The sequence below is a fragment of the Metopolophium dirhodum genome, chromosome 5 (genome assembly GCF_019925205.1).
Source record: "Metopolophium dirhodum isolate CAU chromosome 5, ASM1992520v1, whole genome shotgun sequence".
Classification (NCBI taxonomy): Eukaryota; Metazoa; Arthropoda; class Insecta; order Hemiptera; family Aphididae; genus Metopolophium; species Metopolophium dirhodum.
This window is the reverse complement of record NC_083564.1, coordinates 30,749,351-30,773,899: the sequence shown is the minus strand read 5'-3', so window position 1 is coordinate 30,773,899 and position 24,549 is coordinate 30,749,351. Positions and strand designations below refer to the sequence as shown.

General features: G+C 29.8%; 1 protein-coding gene across 2 annotated transcripts; it reads left to right on the top strand.

Annotated features, from left to right (window-relative positions):
• The first annotated feature begins 646 nt into the window (after positions 1-646).
• Positions 647-24,513, top strand: LOC132945909 (high affinity cationic amino acid transporter 1-like). 2 transcript variants are annotated; one of them, XM_061015723.1, is made up of 15 exons: positions 647-986; positions 1,063-1,198; positions 8,999-9,224; positions 11,335-11,463; positions 12,526-12,681; positions 16,761-16,865; positions 16,951-17,106; positions 17,195-17,319; positions 17,855-17,952; positions 18,051-18,190; positions 18,781-18,883; positions 18,951-19,093; positions 22,479-22,645; positions 22,826-22,934; positions 23,834-24,513. In XM_061015723.1, the coding sequence occupies exons 2-15, from the start codon at positions 1,172-1,174 to the stop codon at positions 23,935-23,937; spliced, it is 1,788 nt and encodes a 595-aa protein (XP_060871706.1). In that variant the 5' UTR covers positions 647-986; positions 1,063-1,171; the 3' UTR covers positions 23,938-24,513. The 2 variants fall into 2 exon arrangements, with proteins under 2 accessions (XP_060871706.1, XP_060871705.1); XM_061015722.1 differs by having other exon boundaries at positions 647-1,198.
• The last annotated feature ends 36 nt before the right edge of the window (positions 24,514-24,549 follow it).

Genomic DNA, 24,549 nt, shown 5'->3' with positions numbered 1-24,549 from the left:
TCTAATTTCTAATTTTATAAAATAATATGTATTCAAACTTTACATACAATATAATATCTATTCTCTGTATATTATGATCTGTACTATGTTTGTTTTTATAAATTGTTCACCAGCAGCAAACACGATTTTACAATAAAATATTATCTTAATAAAAAGAAAATCTTACTGAATGTTACCTACCACCTTAAAAAATGCAATAATAATGATGTACTATAACAATAATGCGATGTTATAATAAATAAACCACCGCAAGTCTTCAATTTCGAGCGAAAAAAAAAATTAACTTTATTGATTTGTAAGGTTTTTTAGTTCGTTATTGTAATTTATGTTTTGTTTTTTTTTCTGGTTAATCTATCAGATCAGACACGCCGTATCCGCGAACTAAACTGCACACATGTCATATATAATATTATCGCATATACGTATTAGGTGTGTAAAAAACAACAAAAAAAAAACGGAAGTTTTCGAGGCCATAGGCGGCGGCGGTACCTACAGCTGAACAATATACGAAAATTACCGAACGTTCTTCGCCGAATCGGCGACGATACCTTCTTCCATAACTATTACCATCTATACCTGCACGGTTATTATTATTATTATAATTGCAGTATTATTTTCCCTCTTTTGCCGGTGCGCCGCTTAAAGAGTACTGTCCGGCCGAAGAACGCTCGCAGACAGTGCTCGAGTTTCGTCGGCAGCACACCACCGCGAGTCCGTTCGCCGCACCAAATAATATAATAATATTATTATTAATTATTTACAACAGTTCGCGTATCACAACGATCATATTATATTGTTATTGAAATATCGTATAATCCGCATGTGATAATATCGTCGTAGTAATAAATTATTTTGACGCGTCGCTACTGCCGCCGACGTTTTTAAATTTATTACTGAGCTTCCACATAATACAGCGTATATAATATAGGTACCTACGCGATCGACACGTATAATAATTGTACTGCGGCGTATACGGACCAAATTGTGTAATTTTTTTCGTTTTTTTTTCCATATTTTAATACATTTATTATAATATTCTATAAGTCGACGTCTAATATATAGGCGTACGTACGCGATAAAATTTCAATCGGCTTTACCTGATTTCTCGTCTCGGCCGTTACCGCACACGACGATCACCTCACGTGTCATACTGATATTATAACACTATAATATGATGGACGATCCTTGGTACAAATCGGTAAGTCATTAGTTTTCCGTGACAATATGTCATCCGAAAATAATTGATTTAAATTTGCGACAAGTGACGCTAATAATGACTAGAGTTTTAAGTTTGAAAACAAATAATTTTGAGAACTAGCAACATATTATATTGTAATATATTATGTTTAACTTACTATACCTATATAGTATAACAGTACCTATATACACAAACAATGTATTCAAAGACAATATGCGTATTTGCTAAATTTGTTATTTAAATTATTTTGTAATTTTTACAAATGCGGAACTTCAAGTTCACGGAATATTGTTTGTCTATGAAAGAATAAAGAAAACTGTTCAACATTTTTAATAATTTTACCTTTATACACTACGATGAAATTAAATTTTTTTGAAATTTGTGGTTTGCACATGATTAATCCCACAGGTAAAACATTTGTTTGGTTGTTTGCACATCACTTGTTTAACAGTTAAACAGGTAGTACCTACAAGCTACGTCTAAACATCAGGATAATAGACTGATAATATAGATAACACAACATTTTAATGTGTATAATATATATTGAATTCAAAAATAAGTAGATTTTAAAAATAATATTGTTAATAGTTTTGTAATTATTTTATAAATGTAAATAATGACCAATTACTAAATATAGGTAATCAAATTAAGATAGTTACATTTTATTTTAATATTTTTTAAATTTTTTTTATTACAATAGTGATGCTCAAACGACCTACGCCCTAATTTGATAAATCATAAGTTTTTTATGATAACATTGACGCAATTTGGGGTGTCTAGGTATTTAAATATATTCATTCTTAAACCCACATAATAAAAAAATTATGCGGGTCTGTATTGATTTTATAAATTTAGCCCCCCCAAATCAGTTGTCCAAATTGCGCCTATGTATGATAATTATGAATACATACACATTTTCTACAACAGCTATAGTTATGTTTATCATGTAAACATATAGGTTGAATGGTAGATTAGTACATCGTAAATTAAGTTTTTAAATTTTTTTGAGTAAGAAATAAATTTTTTTACGTCATCAAAATGTAAAAATTAACCATAATAGTTTGTTATTTAATATAAAAATAGATTCCAATTTATTGTGGTTCATATAATTTAAAACATTTATGCCTATTTATTTTCAAAATTACTCCAATAGGGAGATGAGAGAATGGTTTCTTCAATCTGTAAACCATGTCTTTTATTTATTATTATTTATTTTATCCCATAGGTATACAACATGTTCACTTATTGTTCTACATATTTAAATAGATTGTGCTGTAAAAACTACAAATTGAAATAATAATTAAAAAAATCAACTAAAATATCAACATATAAATGTATTAAGGGAGTCGTTATTATGGTTAAAAGTTTAATGCAGGGTTACTTATATAAATTGATTAATTTAATAGTTAACTAAAATTGAATTGACCAATCTGGGCAGTTAAATAATGTTTAATGGACAATTAGCTCATTTTCGTTTCATTAAATGTTTAGTAATTATTTATGCAGCTCAGCATGGCGGCGTATAATAATATGTTATTTATATGTATGAGTGAAATATTACTTTCCCAACTTACCCAAAACCTAACACATTTAGTTTCAAAAAAAATAAATTTTTATATGTATATAACTTTACTTGTTATTAAGAAGAAATAATATTAATACCATGTTCATTAGGTACTCAAAAATATTTTTATTTTTATGTAGGTGCTGAAAATGATACTATTTTATAAAAATTTAGACATTATTACTTTATTCAATTACTATTAATTAGTCCATTAGTATCTTATATATTTTAATATTTAATTATGTACTTGTTACATGTATCTACCCATATTATACATCATATTTTATACAATTCGTACTTTTGGAATTGAACGAATATAAATATATGATAATACCTATTATAAAATAAGTATAATTATATAATATTAATTTTATATTATATTTACATAAATAAAATAAACAATACATATTTAAATATTATAATTGTTATTGGTAATCAAACACCTTCAATTTATTGTGTATGATTATTTTTTTCAATAAAATACTACTCAGCTTTAATTTATTTTTAATTGTTATGTTACGTTAATACTTTTTGGTCTGTGTGGATTGGTTAAACACAGTCAAATTACCCTACTGGTATATTATTATGTTTGTTGGTTACAGTGTTTACACATGGCAAAAAATATATTTCAAATATTTACCTATAGTTACGTATAGTTGAACATGCAGCATACTAAAAATGACAACAAAAATATCTCTTGACCTTAAACGTACAGCGTGTTGCACGATTAAATACTTTTTCTCACTGTAATCTTTATCAATACATTGGTACATGTATAATATTCTAACACCACAGATTAAATAAAACTTTATTTGAGGGGTCACATTGAGGGACCCGTAATACAAAACTGTTTATTTATTGATGATACCTAGATTTAGTGGTGATTTTACTCCTTACGTTTTTTAATCGATCATTTAAAAAAAAAGGTATCACAAATCCAAACGATAATCTAGCAGAAAAGTGCAAATAATACAAAACAAACCTCTGACAAGCGTTTGGACAGCTACAATCATACCAGAATCGAGTCAATTCTCGGCCAATATTTTTTTGTTATGATATCTTTTATTTTTGAGATATAAGTTTTAAAAACTCGCGTCCTACGGAAAAGTAAAAGTCGAGGAGACTGCGTGAAAAAAACGAATTCGTCGATGGCTGCTGCAGCCGTTCTGTCGTATGTTTCACAAAATAATAACAATAATGAATAGGATTGCACTACGCGGGACACGGCGCGAGAACAATACCTATAGCGCACGCGACACAATAAAACTTTATTATAATATTACTTTGTATGTGCCTATCGGAAATAATTGATAATGGCGTGCAGTTACGCAACGTAATTTAGGCCGCTCGGCGATTACGTTACAATAATCTCTAAATCGTTTTAATGATAATTATTATAATATAATAATAATATAATCGTCGATCTCAGTTCGCTTTCTGAAAGACTGCAGCAAATCATTATGCACGATAATGTGTTGTATTATTTTGTTTCGTCGCGTTCATTATATGGGTACCGAATACGGGAACTCGGCAGCACTGTTTACGTTCGTAACCGATGGTCAGACACGATTCACTCGTAATAATTAAATATTTAAGTATATAGGTATACCTTTACATAAGAGCTGCCGTAGTGTTGAGAAAAAAGGACCAGCCACATAACATACGTAAATCCATAATATTATATTATTATTATTAATCAAACTCGCCTGTCACTTTTAGCAGACAACAAATAGGCTTTAAAATAGCAAACTGCTGATTCTCATTATATCACAATAAATATTATATTATTACGACGCTGCGGGGTATGATTTTTCTTCGAGCTTTTCTGCTGTTGTTATATGCCCAGTGGCGTGAATTGGCCTTAATTTGTGGTGATGTGGAGGAACGATGTTTACATAACTTTCTTTTCTTTTTAATACAATCTGCGATCGTCCCAAGAACAATACAAGTTTTAGTCAAATTTTAACATGAAACTATAATATAATGACATTTGGCTTTTTTAAATTCGTTTTTCTTATTCATATATTCATATTTCTGTAATCTGTAGTAGGTATATGATAAAAATAAGGTACACTAATTTTATTTATAAGAATTATGCACTAATGCAGATGATAAAAATAAATAATAACACTATAACATTCAGTGCATGAAGGGGAAAAAGGTGGATTTGATCAATGCATTTCAGACATTAGTTATCGTTTATTACTAATTAATTAATAAGTGATAACTACTGATGTCTGATCAAGTGATTACACAATAATTATTGTTAATTAAAATTATCGTTGATACACTTGCGAGTTGATTTCAGTTGTTACTGGTCGTAGGTGGTATCTTCAATGTATTCAAAATTGTCCATTTAAATGATAATAATATTATGGTCACAACAAAAATATTGTTATTTATTAAAATATAAATGTGACAAACTATATACATCATATTCGTGGTATAAACACGACACGGCGGCGATCGGCTATGGACCCTTTAAATTTCATGAGTAGCACTGCAGACATAAGTACGCGTATATTTTAGATTTTCTGGCACTGCTGAACGATCATACATTTTACACCACCAGAAAAGGCAGTAACTGAAAAAAAAAATGTCGGGGGTTCAACATTTTTTAAATAGGATACTGGACACTATTATCAGTGGCGCCAAAATATATATTTACCTATGACAATTGTCATAGGTGATTTTAGTAGGTAAGGGGTCACCTTAGTCATTCTATAATTATTTTATGAAAGTTTGTTTAGTGGACAACATAAAAACTATACTTGGTGTATGGTAAGGTAACTATAAGAAATAGGTGGATATCAACATTTTATGTGGAGGTGTCTAATGTCATAGGTAAAATTTTGGACATTTTGGCACCACTGACTATCATCATTTTTACGTTCAAAATATAAAAACTCTTCTTCTACGTTCAAAAAAATTGGGGGAGTGGGGTTTGCCCCTCCCCAGTAACGGCCTAGCCACCAGATATATTATTATAATATGCATGTGATACACATTTTACTCGACCTAATAATTGGACTCAATAATAATTCTCATCGGCGACAACACACCCATATTACCATAGACTCGTATAAATATTTATTTATTACCATATTTATTGTTTTTTTTCTTTGGTGTAATTATTATATTGTGCTCTTATGTCACACGTGAAACTAGAATTTAACCATAATTATTTTTGCGTGTAAAGTATTAGACAGTTTTTATAGCCCCTAAAATATTACAGAAATATTATTTATATTTTTATAGACTTTGGAGTTACATTGGAATAATAATAATATTGATATCATTTTTTTTTTACTATAGCAATATATAGGTAGCACTTTCATTATGAACTGTGATGGATAGACACATACATTTGAATAATAAAACCATAAACCTGTACATATTATACATTGTAGGTAGGTACACCTCAGAGTCAAGACTATTTATTATATACATAATATAATTAAGTAGTTGTAGTATAACCTAACCTATACTATAATTCTGTTAATAAGTTACACTTTAATGAGCATATCAAGTCGAGCTTGGTTTTTTAATCGATTTTGATAGCGTTATATATATACTTATATTCCTATATGGTAAAATAATTTTATATGCTTTTCAGTAAGTTTTTTAGATTCAAAAGTACTTACATGGTTTTACTACGATGTGGGCTTTTTTCAGTTAGCAATATTGTTAAACTATCACATTCGCTCTAAAATTCGATACTTAAGACAAAAAGTGATTATAATTTTTAGATTTATTGTTTTTATCTACTAAATGTTATTGAAAATTACCGGAAAATCGTGTTATATGCGCGTAAGATTGTAGTATAAATTTAATAAAAAATACTTATATCACGTGTTACAGTACGTTGTTAAATATCGTAAATGATCACACGCTATATAATAGCAATAATACTAAACAACTCTACGGTGTTAGATAAGCTTTAGGAATTTACAAATATGGGAATTAAAGCAGTAAAGCACTAAATATATTATCCAATTAGCCGTGCCACTATATTTATATAAAGTTTGTAATCAACCAATAATAATAAAATATAAATACAATTAGTTTAATTTTCACCTACCTACCTATATTGTTGTTTCTGTAAAATTATCATTTGTCCCACTTATAGTCTATACATTAGTATATGGGTGCAAAAGCCATGAATAAATATGACAAATTTAAATTGTATCACATCAATGTATTTAAACGCATATTTAAAGAAACTTACAATATTATTCCCATCTGCGTACCTTTCAATTTTTATTTTCTACATAAATTGTTAATGTTTACGCATGTTATTAAGCATTATCGTATAATATAATAACTAGAGTAATAAAATTATTTATTATTAACATAACAGCTGTCTCAAAAATCGTAAAAACTATTTTTTTTTATTTATTTGATGTCAAATGGACATAAATAATACCCAGGTACATGATTTATGTTTAATGATGAACGTTTTAAAAATGTCGTTGCGTGCGCTCTGCCAGAGATACAGACGGTGATGTTTTTAAATAATTAGTTGAAGACAAAAAGTAATACCAAATGTAATAGTAAATGGTTGTTTATATCAAGTAAAACACAAGTAATAATACGTTGTACAAGTCGTGTGTGTAAGTGGCTTGAAATGGCTCAGGACTCAGCTATGGTACATAATATAAATACGCTGTTTTTAACCTAATCGAATCTGTGGGCTCCCTTATAAATGGAGTACGTCCTATACTACTATAACTGTCTCAGACCACGAAAATTGGCCAATGTCCTTGTAGGTGTTGTCATGGATATTTGTTATTTTCGTAAAATTCGAATAGCTAGGTTAACGATTATGATTATTATTAATTACAAATTAGTATCGGCTTAGTTCAAAAGAACTATGTGTTTCTGGTGATACTTTTAAGAGCTATTCTTTAACAATTAAAGCGGATTTTAGAGAATTATTATTTAGATTTACGATCTTTATTACACCCATCTGGTTGATTTATGAAGTTGCTGTTTTAGCAATAGCCCTGGCACTATTTAATAATATAGTTTCTAAGAATTCGTAGCCGGTAAAAATGTCATAAATTTTAAATATTATGTTTGATGTGTGTTTCAATTACTGGAAAATTGCTAATTGCAAAAATCACAGACATTGACGTTTAGTGGCTTTTTAGTCATTTTTGATAAATTAATGTACTCGTTTTCACTACGACTATTGTAAGTTTAAAGATATAATAATATTGTTATAACAATAATATAATATAAAATAATCATATGTGATTTCTTTAGAATTCCGTCTTCCTTACGCTTATCAACGATGCGTATATAATCACTAATCAGTACCTAATCACATTTACATTAGTTTTTACCATAATATTATATTATTTACGCTTAACTTCACAATTCTATCATTACAACCAGTCCGGTACTTAATGATCGCTGTGTCCTCGATGCGTCTACCATTGTATGTGTTATTTTTTTTCATTATTACTATATAGGTAATTGAAATCGAGCTCAAAATCAGCTATTCTGTTATGTAAAAAAATTACAAGCCATTATTATACTGCAATATTATGTATGAATTCCTACTGAAAATAATATCTAGTTTTTATGTACGTATTAATAATTATAACTCACAAGCGAAATACATATAGGTACACGCGATAAAACACGCAAATAATATATATAACCAGTAGTTAATTATAAATTAAAAGAAGTATTGTGATTTGTGATTAATATTAGGTATAATATTATGTATGACATATTATCTACCTAATATTCAAATAGTGATAATTATAAAACGATGTCTTAAACAAAAGTACTGGATAAGTAGGTAAGTACTGAATTGAATTAAGAGAGATTAAAATTGCATAATACAACTACTTGCTCTTGGATCATTCTCACATTCAATATTTTAATTTTTGTTTTTGTTGAACTGTAATATGTTTCATTTATTTTATTTAACGTCGATTTGACAATGTTACTACAGTAATAAATTACAGCATATCCAAGGTTAAACTTCAAAAGACGATCCATCACAACCCCCCCCCCCCCCCCCCTTCAAAACCACCATTTTGTAGTCTATTGTATTAATTAATAACATGCGTAATGATGTCGATGATTTATCATCGCGTTTTAATCGCTTAAAAATCAAATCACCTGATAAAATGTACACATCATAGCGATATAGGGAACGTTACCTATGATGTCGTGTCCGATACCGTTTTGATGATGATATTTTACTATGTGTTCAACAGACGGATTCGCTGACGTGGGCGTTGACGAGGAAAAAGACCGATTCGGATGAACCGAGCAAAGAAAAACTCAACAGGGTGTTGACGTTCTTCGACTTGACCGCACTGGGCACCGGCTCCACATTGGGATGCGGTGTGTACGTGTTGGCTGGAGCAGTGGCCAAATCGATCGCCGGACCAGCCGTAGTCCTGTCCTTCGCCATCGCCGCCGTGGTGTCTGCATTTTCCGGTAAGGACGTGCCCGATAACTATAATATGGAATTGATTTTGAAACCGACGACGACGCAGAGTCAAAATATTATTCCGATATCGGACGATTTTGAAGACCGAGTGTGATAGGTTCTTCCGGGATATTTACTCACCTCCTGGTATAATATAAGTATAGGCACACTATACCGGGTTAGAGTGTTACCATCTAGTATGTTTTTAGGCATATTAATTGCGTTACACCTGAATGACGGAACTCATATAGTCATATTATCTGCTACCCATATAATATTTAGATTTATTAATGACCAAGGTCGGAATGTGTATGTAAATACTAAATGCATTTATTTTACATGCGTCTTAACTTAGAATAATAATTTTGCAGATTAAATATGTGGACGTTTTGTATTGCGTATAGATTCAAAATATACACCTATATGAGAGCTACATACTTCTAGATAATTGCATACAAGTTTTGTTATACAATTATAAAATGTATAAATAAAAAATTGTAAAAACCCATTTTTTTTGTAGCACAATTTGATTTTTTAACGACTCTAAATTATTTTCAAAAACGCTTATAGTTAAATCGAAATAATGAGTATCTTAGATTAAATGGATCACTTGGTATATTGTAATAAGCTGAATATCAGTGGGATCCTAACAATCAAAGATTTCACACCTTACATAGATGCAGGAATTTTATTTGGTTTTGCATTGGCCGCAATATTTATTGCACAACTTATATTACCTACGTGAAAGTCTACATTATCCCACTGATAAAAATAAAGTGAGACTGCGTTAAACTTTATTCTACATTAAAAGTTGAAATTGTCAGATGCACGTGAAATTGTTGCACCACTAGACAAGATGATTATCTTATCAGTTATCAATTATCACAATGATACTGGTTTCATTTAATGGTATATTTAATATACCTATTGTATGTTTTTGAAAATATTTATCTTTTAGTATGTAGTATAATATATAATTTGAAGAAGTCATTTACCAAACTATTAAAACAAAATTGCATTTTATTGTTGTCGTAAAAAAGTAAAAAAAATGATAACGGTACAAATATAATATTATTAAAAATTAGTCGACCCTGGTACTATTCGTTTGATCGTATAAAATTCCAGCTCTTATATGATTTAAACTTTCTTTGATTCGTTATTTAATAATCGATACAATGGTGATCAAAACTTTAAAAAAAATTGAATTTTAAATCAGTGGATATTAATAAGTGACTTTTTTTTCTTATGAGTAACCAATTGCTAGAAGAAATAAACAAACATGATTTGAATAGCTATTTTGCCAATCTAAAATAATCGGGCGTTGCCTGTGCCAAAGATTTTTTTTTATAAATGTATTAATTATGAAAAAAATGTAGATGCCATATTTCTACTAATTTAAATAGTAATATAATATTATGTAACCAATAGTAACCATTTAAATAAACAAAACAATTTTCTTTTTTTGTGGTTGGAAAAAAAATCTATGTGTGAGCTACCCTTTAATCACTATAGGGTTTCACAAAATAAACTATAAACACCCTCCAAATTTTAAAGAATATTGATATAAATTTTATTTCAAACGGGCCAAAAGTGTTTGAGTCTATTAAATTGGGGTAGACTGACATCCATTTTTAGCTGTATAACCCACCCAACTTCAGCACTATAGTGCTATATTTAAATGTACCAACCTATCTTGGTTTGTGAATTAATTTGACCGATATAATGCACCTGTGGTGGATTGGTTGTAGCGCTTTGTATAAATCAGACGGGGTTCAAACATCTTTTCAAATTTTCCTGATATCTTTTAGAACAATATTTTAATTTTTCATAAAATCGGTTAAGTAGGTAGTTTTTGAGTACCTACTTATATAAGCTAAACATACACTCTCTTTTCAACTCTGATAAATGTTTCTAAAACTAACGAGCCAAATCGGTCCAGCCATTCTTGAGTGGTGCTGCTGCCAACGGATAGCATTTAATTTTTATTTTACAGATTTCCGTGTTACTAGTTAATATATTATAAAAATAATTTTGACTTCAAACTAAATAACATTTTTTTTTTTCAAAAACACACATAAACGAACAATATTATAATACTGACATGAACATTTCCTGCAGGGCTGTGTTATGCCGAGTTCGCCGGCCGAGTACCCAAAGCTGGCTCTGCGTACATCTACAGTTACGTGGCAGTCGGCGAATTCACCGCCTTCGTCATCGGTTGGAATCTACTCATCGAACATCTCATTGGTAATAATATCGATCGTTTCTTTAGCTTATATTATCTTGCACTCACTGCACCGCTGATCAACGGAGAGTAAAATAATAACAATTAACGGCGACCACATTTATCTATTATAAATTATTAAAAGGAAGGTGTGAATGTGTTCAATAAGTCCTTTGTCTTATATCAATCAATGTTGTCAATCCGATGGACCTAATAATCCGATTAAACTTATGAAAACTGATTTGAGTTGTTTACAATGTCTTAATTAGATTCATCAGGCCAATTCATTACATTTTGCTCCATAACTCCTATAAATTTGATTTGAATATTTTAAATTTATGACATTTGAAATGCTAATCATTCGAAATTTAAATTAAAAGTCTAAAATGTTACTCGACCTAACTCAAATATTCTAGTTAACGCATTTAAATCAGTTTTCAGAAGTCTTATTATGTGCGATAATAACTAATAATTATCGCACGATTAGGTGCATCGGAATAATTGACAAAAAGTACATACATCGATCATATTACTATAATATTCTTTATCGTTCATGACGTGCATGGTGCTTCATAAATTCTTTTACTCTAAAATTATTATTAATAGTGCAATCACACACAATAATCATAATTTACTACACACGAATTTACAAGACCCGCATGGACGCATTAAGAAAAATTCCTACCTATATCGAACTCCTTAATAATTGTCTGTTTGCAACACGGTTGTAGATAGTCAGAACTAAGTGCATAACTAATACTACTATTATAGTATATTGTTGATAATCATAGCGCGTTTGGCACGGGGTAACTGTTATGTAACTCATACGACACCCGAGCGTGCTGTGCTCACAAGAATATTATAATAATATTACTGACCGTCTCGCGATTCACCCGAATTTCGCGATAGACAACAACTTACTACAATATTTATAATAACGTCACGATCCGTCGTCGATTAAAACAATATTATTATTACTCTCGGCGATTGAACTTTGGCGTTTTAATACTAACACTATAATTATTATATCGGTTTTTGAGCGAGTCCCTGTTCGTTCGTTATCGGTTTTTATTGGTCATTTTCAGGAACCGCGTCCGTGGCCAAGGCCATGAGCAACTACTGCGATTCTCTGCTGGGAAACCCGCAGAGGAGATACATGACCGAATATTTTCCCATACATATCGGCTTCTTGGCCGATTATCCCGACCTTGCATCGTTCGTCGTGATCGTCGTCATCGCACGTAAGTGTTAACGTGTTTGCATAATAATATTACTGTAGTATATACGTATCGGTAAGTGTTTATATAACTACAGCGATATTGTAAGTGTGTACGATATTATTACAGTTCAAAATTAATATTACGCAAAAAAAAAAAATTAAATGAAATGAAAAATGTATATTTTAAGTGAAAAAAAAGTAGGTAAAATTAACTAGTTGCTAGATAGTTGGTATATAGTTTCGAAATCTACCTTGGTGACGAAAGAGACAACACATTTTTACAATGACGTTTTGCCTACCCTCCGCACAATGAAATTGTATATTTTCCATCGAGATCGAGTTGCTATAGAAACTAAAAAGAACGTTAATTGGTAGTTGTTATGGATTCCGTTGTTTTTGTATCGATTCCACCGGACATACTATTTTCAATTTTGTATATTTTGATTCCGTCAGATTAAATTATAAAAATATTATACATATCCAAAAGAACCATTAGTCATAAGTCAAAGCGCAACGGAAAAATCAATTAATTGTATATTTTACCAATATACAAACTGTACATTTTATATTAATTCGTATGTGAAATACTTAGACACCTATAAATAGGAATGTGTCAATAGAAAATATATCACAATAATTGATCGTGACGTCATGACGATAATCGTAAAAGATGAAAGTACAGGTACATAACATACCTACCTAGGTACATATTATATTAATTTTTTTATTTTTCATTCAAATAATAGTCAAACATTTTCATCCACTACGGGAAATTATTTTAAGCATAAATATAATATAATAATATGGTATGTACCTAGGTAGGTATGTCATGTACCTGTACTTTCATCTTTTACGATTATCGTCATGACGTCACAATCAATTATTGTGATATACTTTCTATTGACACATTCCTATTTATAGGTGTCTAAGTATTTCACATACGAATTAATATAAAATGTACAGTTTGTATATTGGTAAAATATACAATTAACTGATTTTTCCGTTCGCTAATAATTATTTTAAAATTCATTTTTACACGATGTATAGCCGGCACAATCCATAGTAATTTCTTACTGGTAAAAGGTCATTTCGGTGGAATCGATATGCCCACAGGACATTGTGTTGTTCACTGAGAGAATGTGATTGACGTGACAATTTCTATTTGGGCAATAATGCTATATTATGGTGTTCGATTAGATATTCGGTCGGCGCGTCGAGGGCGAACTATATTATGTATTTACCACGACCATGTTTGCGTGGGCGCTAGGTAAATGAAAAATTATTATACGGGGGCGAGTAGAAATATCAATATTTCATCAGTCAAAATTCGATAACAATATATCGTCACCTTCAAGACATCGATATATCGATCTTAAAAAGTGAATTTTCCAACTTTTTAGGAACAATTTCACTTTTATCGAAATTTTTTTTTTAATAAATAAAAAGTTACCACAGTAAACACACGTAAACTTCAACATGGTAAAAATTAATCAAAATATTTTTTTCAGTTAGGTACCCATTAATTTTGTATAAAAACATTAAAAAAGTAGATAAGTGGATGTCTTTCCGTTGTACAGTAGGTTACAAGTGGGTCACTGTATCATTGGATGGTATGCCGGTTGCTGTTTTTCCAGATCTCATATCCATTGTACTTGGTAAAACCTTGTGAGGTGAATGATAATTCAAGGGGTCTCATGAATGCACGTTTTATTTTTCAAAAACTACACACTGTTTCTAATTCCAATAACACGTGTCAATTTCTATTACGATTTTAATTCTGAAAAAATATTCTGATTATCCGTAATATGTACGAGGGATTGATTGACCCACAATTTTGATTTTAATAATTTAGATTGCAATAAATGTTGTTAAAATTTTTTAAAATTGCAAAATGTCGAACTTACGAATTTGTAAATATTTAATCAACTAAATATAATTATAAAAATTGCCTCGATCGATATCTCGTACATGTTGTGAAAAATTAGAATATTTTGTCAGAATGCAAATCGAGGTAATCGTTGCGACGTATTGTTGGAATTAAAGTTGTCTGTTTAAATGAAAAGTAAAAATGTTTTCATGATCACAGTATTACATGCTGAAATGTGCGTGCGAGTGCTTGCGAGAGTCCTCCTCCGTACCGCGACAATTGACCCGCAATGACGCCATACACACTAATAATCATTTACGACTAACACATAGATCTCGGGTGGCGACGACGAGCTTAGAAATTGCCTAAATGTTGCTCCTCAAATCAATGGTACAGCCGAGGCCCCTTAATCGAGTGCGTTTATCGGAGGAGGAATCGTACAGTCCGGGTATAATATAGGTTTAATATTATTGTGGAAACAATGCTTAAAATCAGTTATTACAGAGGTTCGATGGTCTGCGACAATGAGACATTGCTGGCGGGGACGCGTTTTTTTATTTAGCGCAACGGTCTCATTCGAACGGGGACGACATAATATTATCAATTTATTCGTCTGTTGAAATGCGTCTGGATTATTATCGCGCATATTATAATAACTATTAAAACAATTAAATCGTCTTTAATTGAATGGCATGGTTGTAATATTATGATGAGTTAAATGCCCGAATGTAATCTGTTCACATTCAACGGCAGTTAATAATAATTGTCTAATATTGACGTATAATTGGGAGATACCACTCACGATATTCTATTATAATATACATACTTAAAGCGTGAAAATGTTTCGTGAGTAGTACGCACTATTATCGTAATGATAGATTAGTAGAAATGGTTTGAATAATTTATGAGGATAACTTTTTAATGTGCACAGCTGATGCCTGTTATAACAGATCGACCGTCGAGAAACCGCTAAAATTATTTTCGATTTGTGTGCTTGACAATATACATAATATTATATATGTATATTGTATATATCACTCAAAATCAAAGATAACAAAATATAATTTTGTAGTTAAATCCTGAAATGTATTGTCTTAAAATAATTAAAGTCTTTTAGCTTTTAAGTTTAAATAATGACATTTTTCTCTTAAGGATACAGTGGATAAACTACATATTATTATAAATAATATTGTAATAGAGTGTAACAGAAAGACCGTACAAATAAAAAATGTATATTAGCTTAACGCATGACAACAATTATGAAAATTATATAGATAGTAAATAATTTGAGAAATATACTCATGTCAGTAGATTACCAAAAAGAATGATTGGAAAAAAGTTATTACGTTTCAAATTAATAAACTTCAAAAAAATATTGACATTTAAAATGTATTTTAAAAATGAACTATTTACTGAAATAAACGTTTTTACCATAAAAGTTTGTCTTGAAGTTAAATTTACAAATTTGAATTATTTAAAAAAATATAGTAAAATTTTTAATTTTTATTATTAAAAAATAAAAATAAAAATATCATACAGTACTACAGTAGTACTTGTAGTGCAAGCGTTTATACATTTTTCTTTTAAAATATTGATTAGAACTAAAGTTATTTAATTTGTTAGGTCTTTCTGATACACCTTCTACATAAAAACATTTAAATACTACCTATTTATCTATGATTATCCAAACAATAAATTGTTATTCCGAGTGCACTAATAATTATGTAGAACATAAATAATCTATAACCAATTTAGTTTTCTATTAATTATAGCCACTTAAAATCGAAATTAAAATAATTTTTACCGATGAGATTATTTTTACCTAACCAGTATTTAATAATATATTTTATATTACACTATAATTACAACAGGTCAATATACCAATATTATTATTTATTACCATAAATCCATTGTTACCCATTTTTACAACAGAGTATAACGTTATTTTAATAGATAATAGTATTATTATGGTTGGAAAAGTCATAGTTTTAGTAACCATTGGTCGTTTTCGTCTCTGTATCATAACAGACAAAATGATTTCAAAATATTTGTTTGTTTTTGTACGTTTGGGATGTCCACAATATATTCGTTTTTATAATGAAAGTCGATACTTTTCTAATATCCATTGATATATATAGTGATTAGTTTTATTATTTATTATTATTTTTAGTAAAATATTAATCCGAATAATACCTACCTATAGCTAATTATATTGTTTTACGTTATTTTCGTAGTATTGGTGGCTTGGGGTGTTCGTGAATCGTCGTTTACCAACAACATATTTACCGCACTAAATCTGATAACCGTTTGCACCGTGATTGTCACAGGGTTTTACAAAGGTGAGTGTTGTAATCAAAATGCTGACACGATCGTGGATCGGTAATATTTTATAACGACTAATTATGATGAAACGCAAAATTTCAGCCAACTACTCAAACTGGTCTATTCCGAAAAGCGAAATACCACCCGAAGCAAAAGGCGGCGAAGGCGGATTCTTACCATTCGGATGGGTCGGCGTTGCAGCGGGAGCTGCGAAATGTTTCTACGGATTCATCGGTTTTGATTCGATCGCCACGACTGGTGAGTATCATATTATTATATTTTATATTCCATCACAGCTAACGTAATTCGGATACGTTGTAATTTTTTATTTTATTCCTACCGACAGGCGAAGAAACAAAAAATCCCAAAAGAGACATACCGATGGCGATTGTTGCGTCTCTGTTCCTGAGCACCATCGCTTATTGCGGCGTGGCCACCGTTTTAACACTCATGTGGCCTTACTATTCGCAGGTACACTTTCGACACATTTTCGTTTAGCGATGTAAATTATGTATTGTCTACGAACGGTTTGTGCGCCCCTCCCCACAACCCCACCAACGACTATTCACAAATTTTTTTGGCTAACATTTGGTACGTGCGTAATTGATTTGAATTTTTTTGTCCTTATACTCAACATTTGTTTGACATTGGTTCAATATAAAAAAAAATAATTGCGAAAAGTCTACTATAATTTGCCATGTGTGTGTGTGTGTGTGTGTGTGTGTGTGTGTGTGTGTGTGTGTGTGTGTGTGTGTGTGTGTGTGTGTGTGTGTGTGTGTGTGTGTGTGTGTGTGTGGAGGGTGGCTGAGGAAACGGTTCTTTAGCCCCCACATAGAAAATCAAATTTCCGGCCGAACCGATTTCAAACGAATTCAAATTAATTACGTACTAAAATATCTATATAATCGATAAAAAATATTTGTGAAAAGTCGATGGTGAGGGAAAACGTGTATGTACTGTTGTACACCTTGTTGTTTTATATTAATATAGGCATACCGTTTTTCAGGATCCGGATGCACCACTTCCGGCCCTCTATGAAAATTTGGATATGCCGACGATAAAAATTATAGTCTCGGGTGGTGCGATATTTGCATTGTGCACGAGGTACGTCCACCCTCGCAAAGACTTATCACGTCGTTGTCGCTATTAGCTAATATATATATTTTTTTATTAATTTGTACCATTACGTTATCATTATACAGTCTTTTGGGTGCAATATTTCCTCTGCCTCGTATCTTGTACGCTATGGCTAGCGACGGTCTGCTTTTCAAGTTCTTGTCGAATATCAACGCCACGACCAAGACCCCTCTGATATCCACGATCATTTGCGGAGTTTTTGCCGGTAATATACCCAAGTCCCGAACACTCGTCGTCGTCGTGGTCAATTGACCTGCCAATAATCGTATTTTTATGAATCGCAGAAAAAAAACCTAACGGATAAAAGCCCAGAAATATAAATATAAATATGAACACAATATTATTATGTATACGGGTATATATATAATATTGTGTTATAAGTTATAAGTCAAAAAACATAGTTATATACATACCACTTTAAGTTATAAGTCTTATGGGGACAGACATACTTAATTGTATACAAAAATTACACAACTATATAAATAATATTAAAATAAGTTAATACAAACAGGTGGTAGTATAATATAGGTATTTAGATATTTATATTTTTATTTTATTTACAATCTATATTTTATACAACTAACAATTAATTATTATTTTTATTATAATATCTATATCATTATATTATTTTGTTATAGGTACATGGTAACTACTAATTAGGAGTAGGGTATATATGACTTGTTCACAGTTATATTTATATTTATATTTCTGGGCTTTTTTTCCGTGAACTTTTTTTTAGCCTACTTATATTTTTATATAACCAATAAACACCTATATTCGTATTGTTGTCTGCAGGTTCTTTGTCCGCCGTATTTAATCTCGAGCAGCTCATCGATATGGCGTCCATCGGCACACTCCAGGCCTACACGATCGTTTGCATTTGCGTGTTGATATTGCGGTTAGTCCGAGTGCTGTTTTTTAAGGGTGAAACGAAAATAATGTATTATTGCATTATTGTTAAACAGGTACACCGACAACAGTCCATCCATCCAAGACAACATAACGAAGTCGAAAGGTATCACAGTTTTCACATGGTTGAACTTGTCGAACGCAAAAGTACCGAACTCCGACACTCAATACGTTTCAAGGGCGTTGATATTTATATTTAGTATGTATAATAATATTATTGTGATATTATGATTTAATCTTATCAAAATAATTAAACCTATTCCCGTAACTATTTACCAGCTTTCGTGTGTGTATTGTCATTGGCTGTATTGAATACTGTAGATTGATTAGTATATGTAATAAACTCGTAGATAATACAATGTAACGGATAGGAACGCAATTTAAAAAAAAGTATTGGTTACAGACAAACTATTATAATTTATGGGGTTCAATTATAATTAAATTATAATACATTTAATACGAGCAGCTTGACCTCATCAGACTTTATTTTCATACGTACAGATATATAGGCTAGACAAGGCGTAATAGTGTTTACAGAATCGCAGTGACCTATCCATTATTTATTATCTATCAGTGGTGTATCTTCGATGGGAGACTGGGGGAGGCGATCCCACCTTGACACTTTTTTTTACAAAAAATGTTTTGATTTACAAGAAAATATAATATGTAGATTGACGGGTGTGTTAATAATGCCGGAAGCGTCTGTATAGAAGTGATGTGCGAATTCCTAGAAATTTATCGGGAGTATTATAATTTTTGTAAAAATTGTTCATGATAATATTATGTTTCATTGTTTAATATTAAGCTCTGAGCTGTAAATAATCTGAATGATAGTTAATATTTTATACCCTAAAGTATCACAAGTGAATAGGAAGACTTTTGCAGGATAGTTCCAAAAACGTTTTAAATTTGTATCTAAATATATAAATCTCATTTTTCAAGTTATACACTTAAATGACAACGCACTGTCAGTGTAAAAATGAGATAGTATTAAATTAATCTATTATAATAATATTATTTAAACCACCTAGTACTGTCGTTCTACTCGCACGTGTATAAATCATTTTTTTAAGGAATTTTCCCAATGAGAAATATTTAGGGAATATTCATTGTTCCCGGGAACATTCCTTCTTCTTAGTGGCACATCGCTAATCTGTAGTAGTTGATGTTAAAATGTATGTTTCTATGACACATTTTAAGTTTGGTGAATTTTACACGTTTTTTTGCCTGTCTTTTTCTCAGTCGGGGGGGGAGGGGACTTAACGTTCAAATATATTCTTTAAATATACTTTTTATTTCATTTATATCGTAAAATAATATTTTATCTGTGTCAATAGAGTATAGTTACACACTGACACCTAATCATCGTTTAACATAATAAATTAATTTATGCTATTTTTATTGTGAATTATAATTATGTGTAGTTTATAGCATTATAATATAACTGAATAATCTTGCGACAAATACTGAGTAAAAGATCAAGATGGTCGTATTAAATGTATTATCATTTAATTCTAATTGAACCCTATAAATTCTAATAATTTTGTCTGTAACAAATACTTTTTTTAAAACTTTGATCTGAGCGATGTTAGTCTTAAATTAAGTGTGCTTTATTGTTATTATTTTTTTTTTACTGGTGTATTCTTTAGGAGCTATTTTTAAAACTAAAAATCTATAAATATTCAACTATGTGGGTGGTTTTAGGCAGCAAAGTAGATCTAGTCTTGGAAACAATGATATTATTACTAACAATGTATAGCAACACGCTTTTATTAACTCCCCCCACGCATGATATAAAATAACTATATGGTAGGTACTAAGTTATATAACTTAAATAATCTTTGACAAAGTGTTTAAATTACTAAAATATTTTTTGCAATTTGCAATTTTTTTATGTTCCGTTTATTTCCGTTTATTGTTTATTTTTAATCATTAATTATGATTAATGATATAATATTATCATTATGTTTAATCTTTAATGATATTAGATTATTTTCGTTTTTCGTTTATTTTATTTTCCGTTATATCGTTGTAAATTATAACGTTATAAAAATAACGGTTTGAAGCCCTGCAGTGAAAAAACTTCAATTATTTACATTATTAACAACAAAACAGTGAAACTAGTGTTTATTTAGCTATCATAAAGAACAAGATATTTTTCGAATATTTAACCACGTATATGACAAGTCAAAAATAGTCCCCACCGATTTCGTACAGGTATCGTAAATTGTATGTGCACAGGTATATAATTATAGGTAGTTGAAAAGTTATGTAGTTGGATACGCACTATGGCTACGCCCCTAAGTACTGCTTGTCTGACGATACGAACCGTTACGATTGCATCATCTCATTCATAAACGTATCGACCGACCGAAGAGGGGTGATGCAATTTTTTCCGTTGATGACGGTGGCGGTAGAACGGATAATTTTTGTTCCAACAAAATGCTTTTTTTTCGATTTCTACTTTTTATAGTTTTATTTTTTTGATTTGCAGTGTAGACGAAATTCTACGTACGTTCCCCGTACTGTATTACCAATATAATTTCCCAGTTCGGCTATGGCAATATAAACTACAATGGTTTTTTTCTTTACTACTGGTATTTAATGTATATTTACAATAGGTACCTACAAGTAAAATATGAGCTAAGAACCTTTTTAAAAAGTTATTTAATTTTTAATATTTCTCTTCTCTTTCAATGTAATTAAATCACTGCTAAAAATGTCACGTCGTATTACTAACAATTAACAGCTCGCATATGCTACGAAAGAATGTCCGATTGTAATAATTTAATTGTAAAATATATCTTAAATTACGAATATAATAGTTACAATATCTTAAAAGTTAAAACCGATTTATCAGTAATTAAAATATGTATGAGTTCTAAAATTATTTTGAAAAGTCAATAACCTATATATATATGTACCTACAAATTAATTTTTTAGATGAAAATATAGTTCTGACACTGATAATATAGAGAGTTTGATATTATAGGTACCTATGTGTATTGTAAATAAAACCAGAAATAGTTATCGATATATACATTCATATTACTTATTAGTTATTATAGTTTAGGATGTCTAATAACATTATGAATATATTTAAGTAAATACGTAACAAATTTACTGGAAACATTGTACCTCTTTAAAGTAAGTAGTTTATTGATTATTCCTACGGAAATATAGAACCAGCTTTAACTGTATAATCGCAAATTTTGTAGCAGCATCGTCCATGATTGTGGTTGTAAAATTGACACAATTAAAACATTGACCACTTTCAGTGTTCAATCATCAATTTTAAATTATAATAATTATATTTTAAACACATAAATATTTTGTTTTTTTTTTTTATAAAATGCAATATGAAAATGTTATTTAAATACTAGTATTATACAAAAGTAAAATTAATTAGCATAGCAATTAAGTAGTAATAGCGTTCTATAATAATTATAGATCTTATACAATTATTGTATACGTCATTATGTATTGGTAATTCTTAATCATTTTTAAAAAGTATACTCCTATTTTGAGGACAGGTATATTATGTTCACACTAAATTTATAATTCAAAACTGTATTTTAACATAGGTGTATGTACGTTTGTCTTTGCAATAAGCTTGGCGAATATGGAATCACATCATGGAAACACGAGGAATATACTCATGGTAATAAATGTTATATCACTTTTGGTGTTGTTGGTGACGTTGTTCATGCTGGGAAGACTTCCGACAGCCGTGGAAGATCTATCGTTCAAGGTATGAGTATGTTTTATAAAGAAAATATAAACAACTCTACATCGTGGGTTTTAAAAATATTTCTTTTCTTTCAAAAAATCGTGCTCTTAACACATATTATAATATAAACTATAACCAATTGAAAGTTTTTGAGCGAGAAAATACTAAAAATGATTTATATAATTCGATCTATATTTTTAGGTACCTTTGGTTCCCATCATACCGTGCTTGAGCATTGTACTAAATGTTTACCTGATGATGGAACTCGAGTACAAGACTTGGATTAGGTTCATCGTGTGGCTCATATGTGGTAAGTATATCTACTTATATCTATGTTTATGATAAACAATGCAATTTTAAAATAAATATGTATTAAGATTAATTTTAAGTATTGCTTATTTACATATACCATAAACATACTGGTACTGTTTTACGGCAAATCAGTATTGATTCAAAAGTTAATAGCAATAATATATAAAATAATTAATATATACTACCTATTATAAATGCAATGTTTTTGTCAAATATTAATTTAACAAACCCTATATTTTATAATAGTAAAATGAACTACTGTGATATAGCAAGGTTATTCCTAAATAAATAATAAAATATGCTTAGTTATATAGGCAGACAGACCATATCCAATTAGAACCGTTTTTCGTATGCAATGATTTATCATTGAAAAGATTCAAGTTCAACAAATCCATTTCAGTGACCTAAGAATTTTTAAATTTGAAATGTTAAGTGATGATTTTATACACGATTATTACACCAATAGAGTTAAAGTTTTTCTCAAAAATGTCTACCAAAATATTTGGTTTTACGTAACAGTTTACGTTATTATAATATTATAGTGATCAATACACATGTTTATGGCATGTGGACACTTTATCGATGTGCATGTCACGTATTAAATCTGAAATAGAAATAATATATAAAAACCTATGCCTATAACTCGTTAAATATTGGAAATATCTGCATTTATAAAATTACAGTAAATTACATAGTTATTATAATAATAATAATAGTTATAAATTATATAATTGGCATAAAACGGATAACCTTATAACCGGTATTTGTTTCGTAGTTTTAGATATTATAATCGATATAATGATTATAATAATTGATTTATGATTTTTCAAAAACGCATTATTATATTATTCTTCTTTATTCTAAATATTTACTTAAAATGTTATATTCTCTTTATAGGGTTATTGATATATTTGTTCTACGGCATCGGTCACAGTTTGGAAGGCAACAAGCAAAAAATTCAGCTAAACACAATTCAAATCAAACCGAAGCTATCCAGTTAATTATTTGGATATTTGTAAAATTACGCATAGGTTGGAATCGATTCGATTTGATTTCTCATCTATTTTGAAAAATATGTATACTTATCTAGTTATATTTAGTGATCTATATTGTATAGGTACTTTACTCAGTTTTAGGATTTTTAGTGCTTTCTTGTTTTGTGATTTTTTAAAGATTTTTTTATGTTATAAAAAGCCAAAAAACTCCCCCCCGATGTTTGACCTAAAATGATTATTTATAACATTAATATTTATTAAATATTCATAACTGAATTTTTTTTTTTTGGTTGCCAAAGCAATTTAAAAAAAAAAATAGTGAATACTATTTTAAAATATGTTGATATGTAGGCATATTATATAAATATTTTTTAATGTTTATCTATACTATATTAAGGGCCGTCCTTACAATGTTTGGTTAAGCGTCGCTAACTGGTTAAAGTTAAGTGTCCGTTAACTTTAACCGGATATGGTAAGAACAGCCCTAAGTGACCGTTCTAAAAATATTATTATTTTGTTTGATGTGTTAATGTTCAGCTTTGAGGAAAACATTTAAATCAATATATATCTCAGAGACCTATATATTATTATTACGATATTTGAATTATTTATTCATTT

Excerpts from the sequence above, each read along its gene's own strand:
- LOC132945909 (XM_061015723.1), top strand. The coding sequence starts at position 1,172 with ATGATGGACGATCCTTGGTACAAATCG. Across the intron at positions 11,464-12,525 it reads ACTCATCGAACATCTCATTG|GAACCGCGTCCGTGGCCAAG; the intron begins GTAATAATATCG and ends GGTCATTTTCAG. Across the intron at positions 22,935-23,833 it reads CATCGTGTGGCTCATATGTG|GGTTATTGATATATTTGTTC; the intron begins GTAAGTATATCT and ends TTCTCTTTATAG.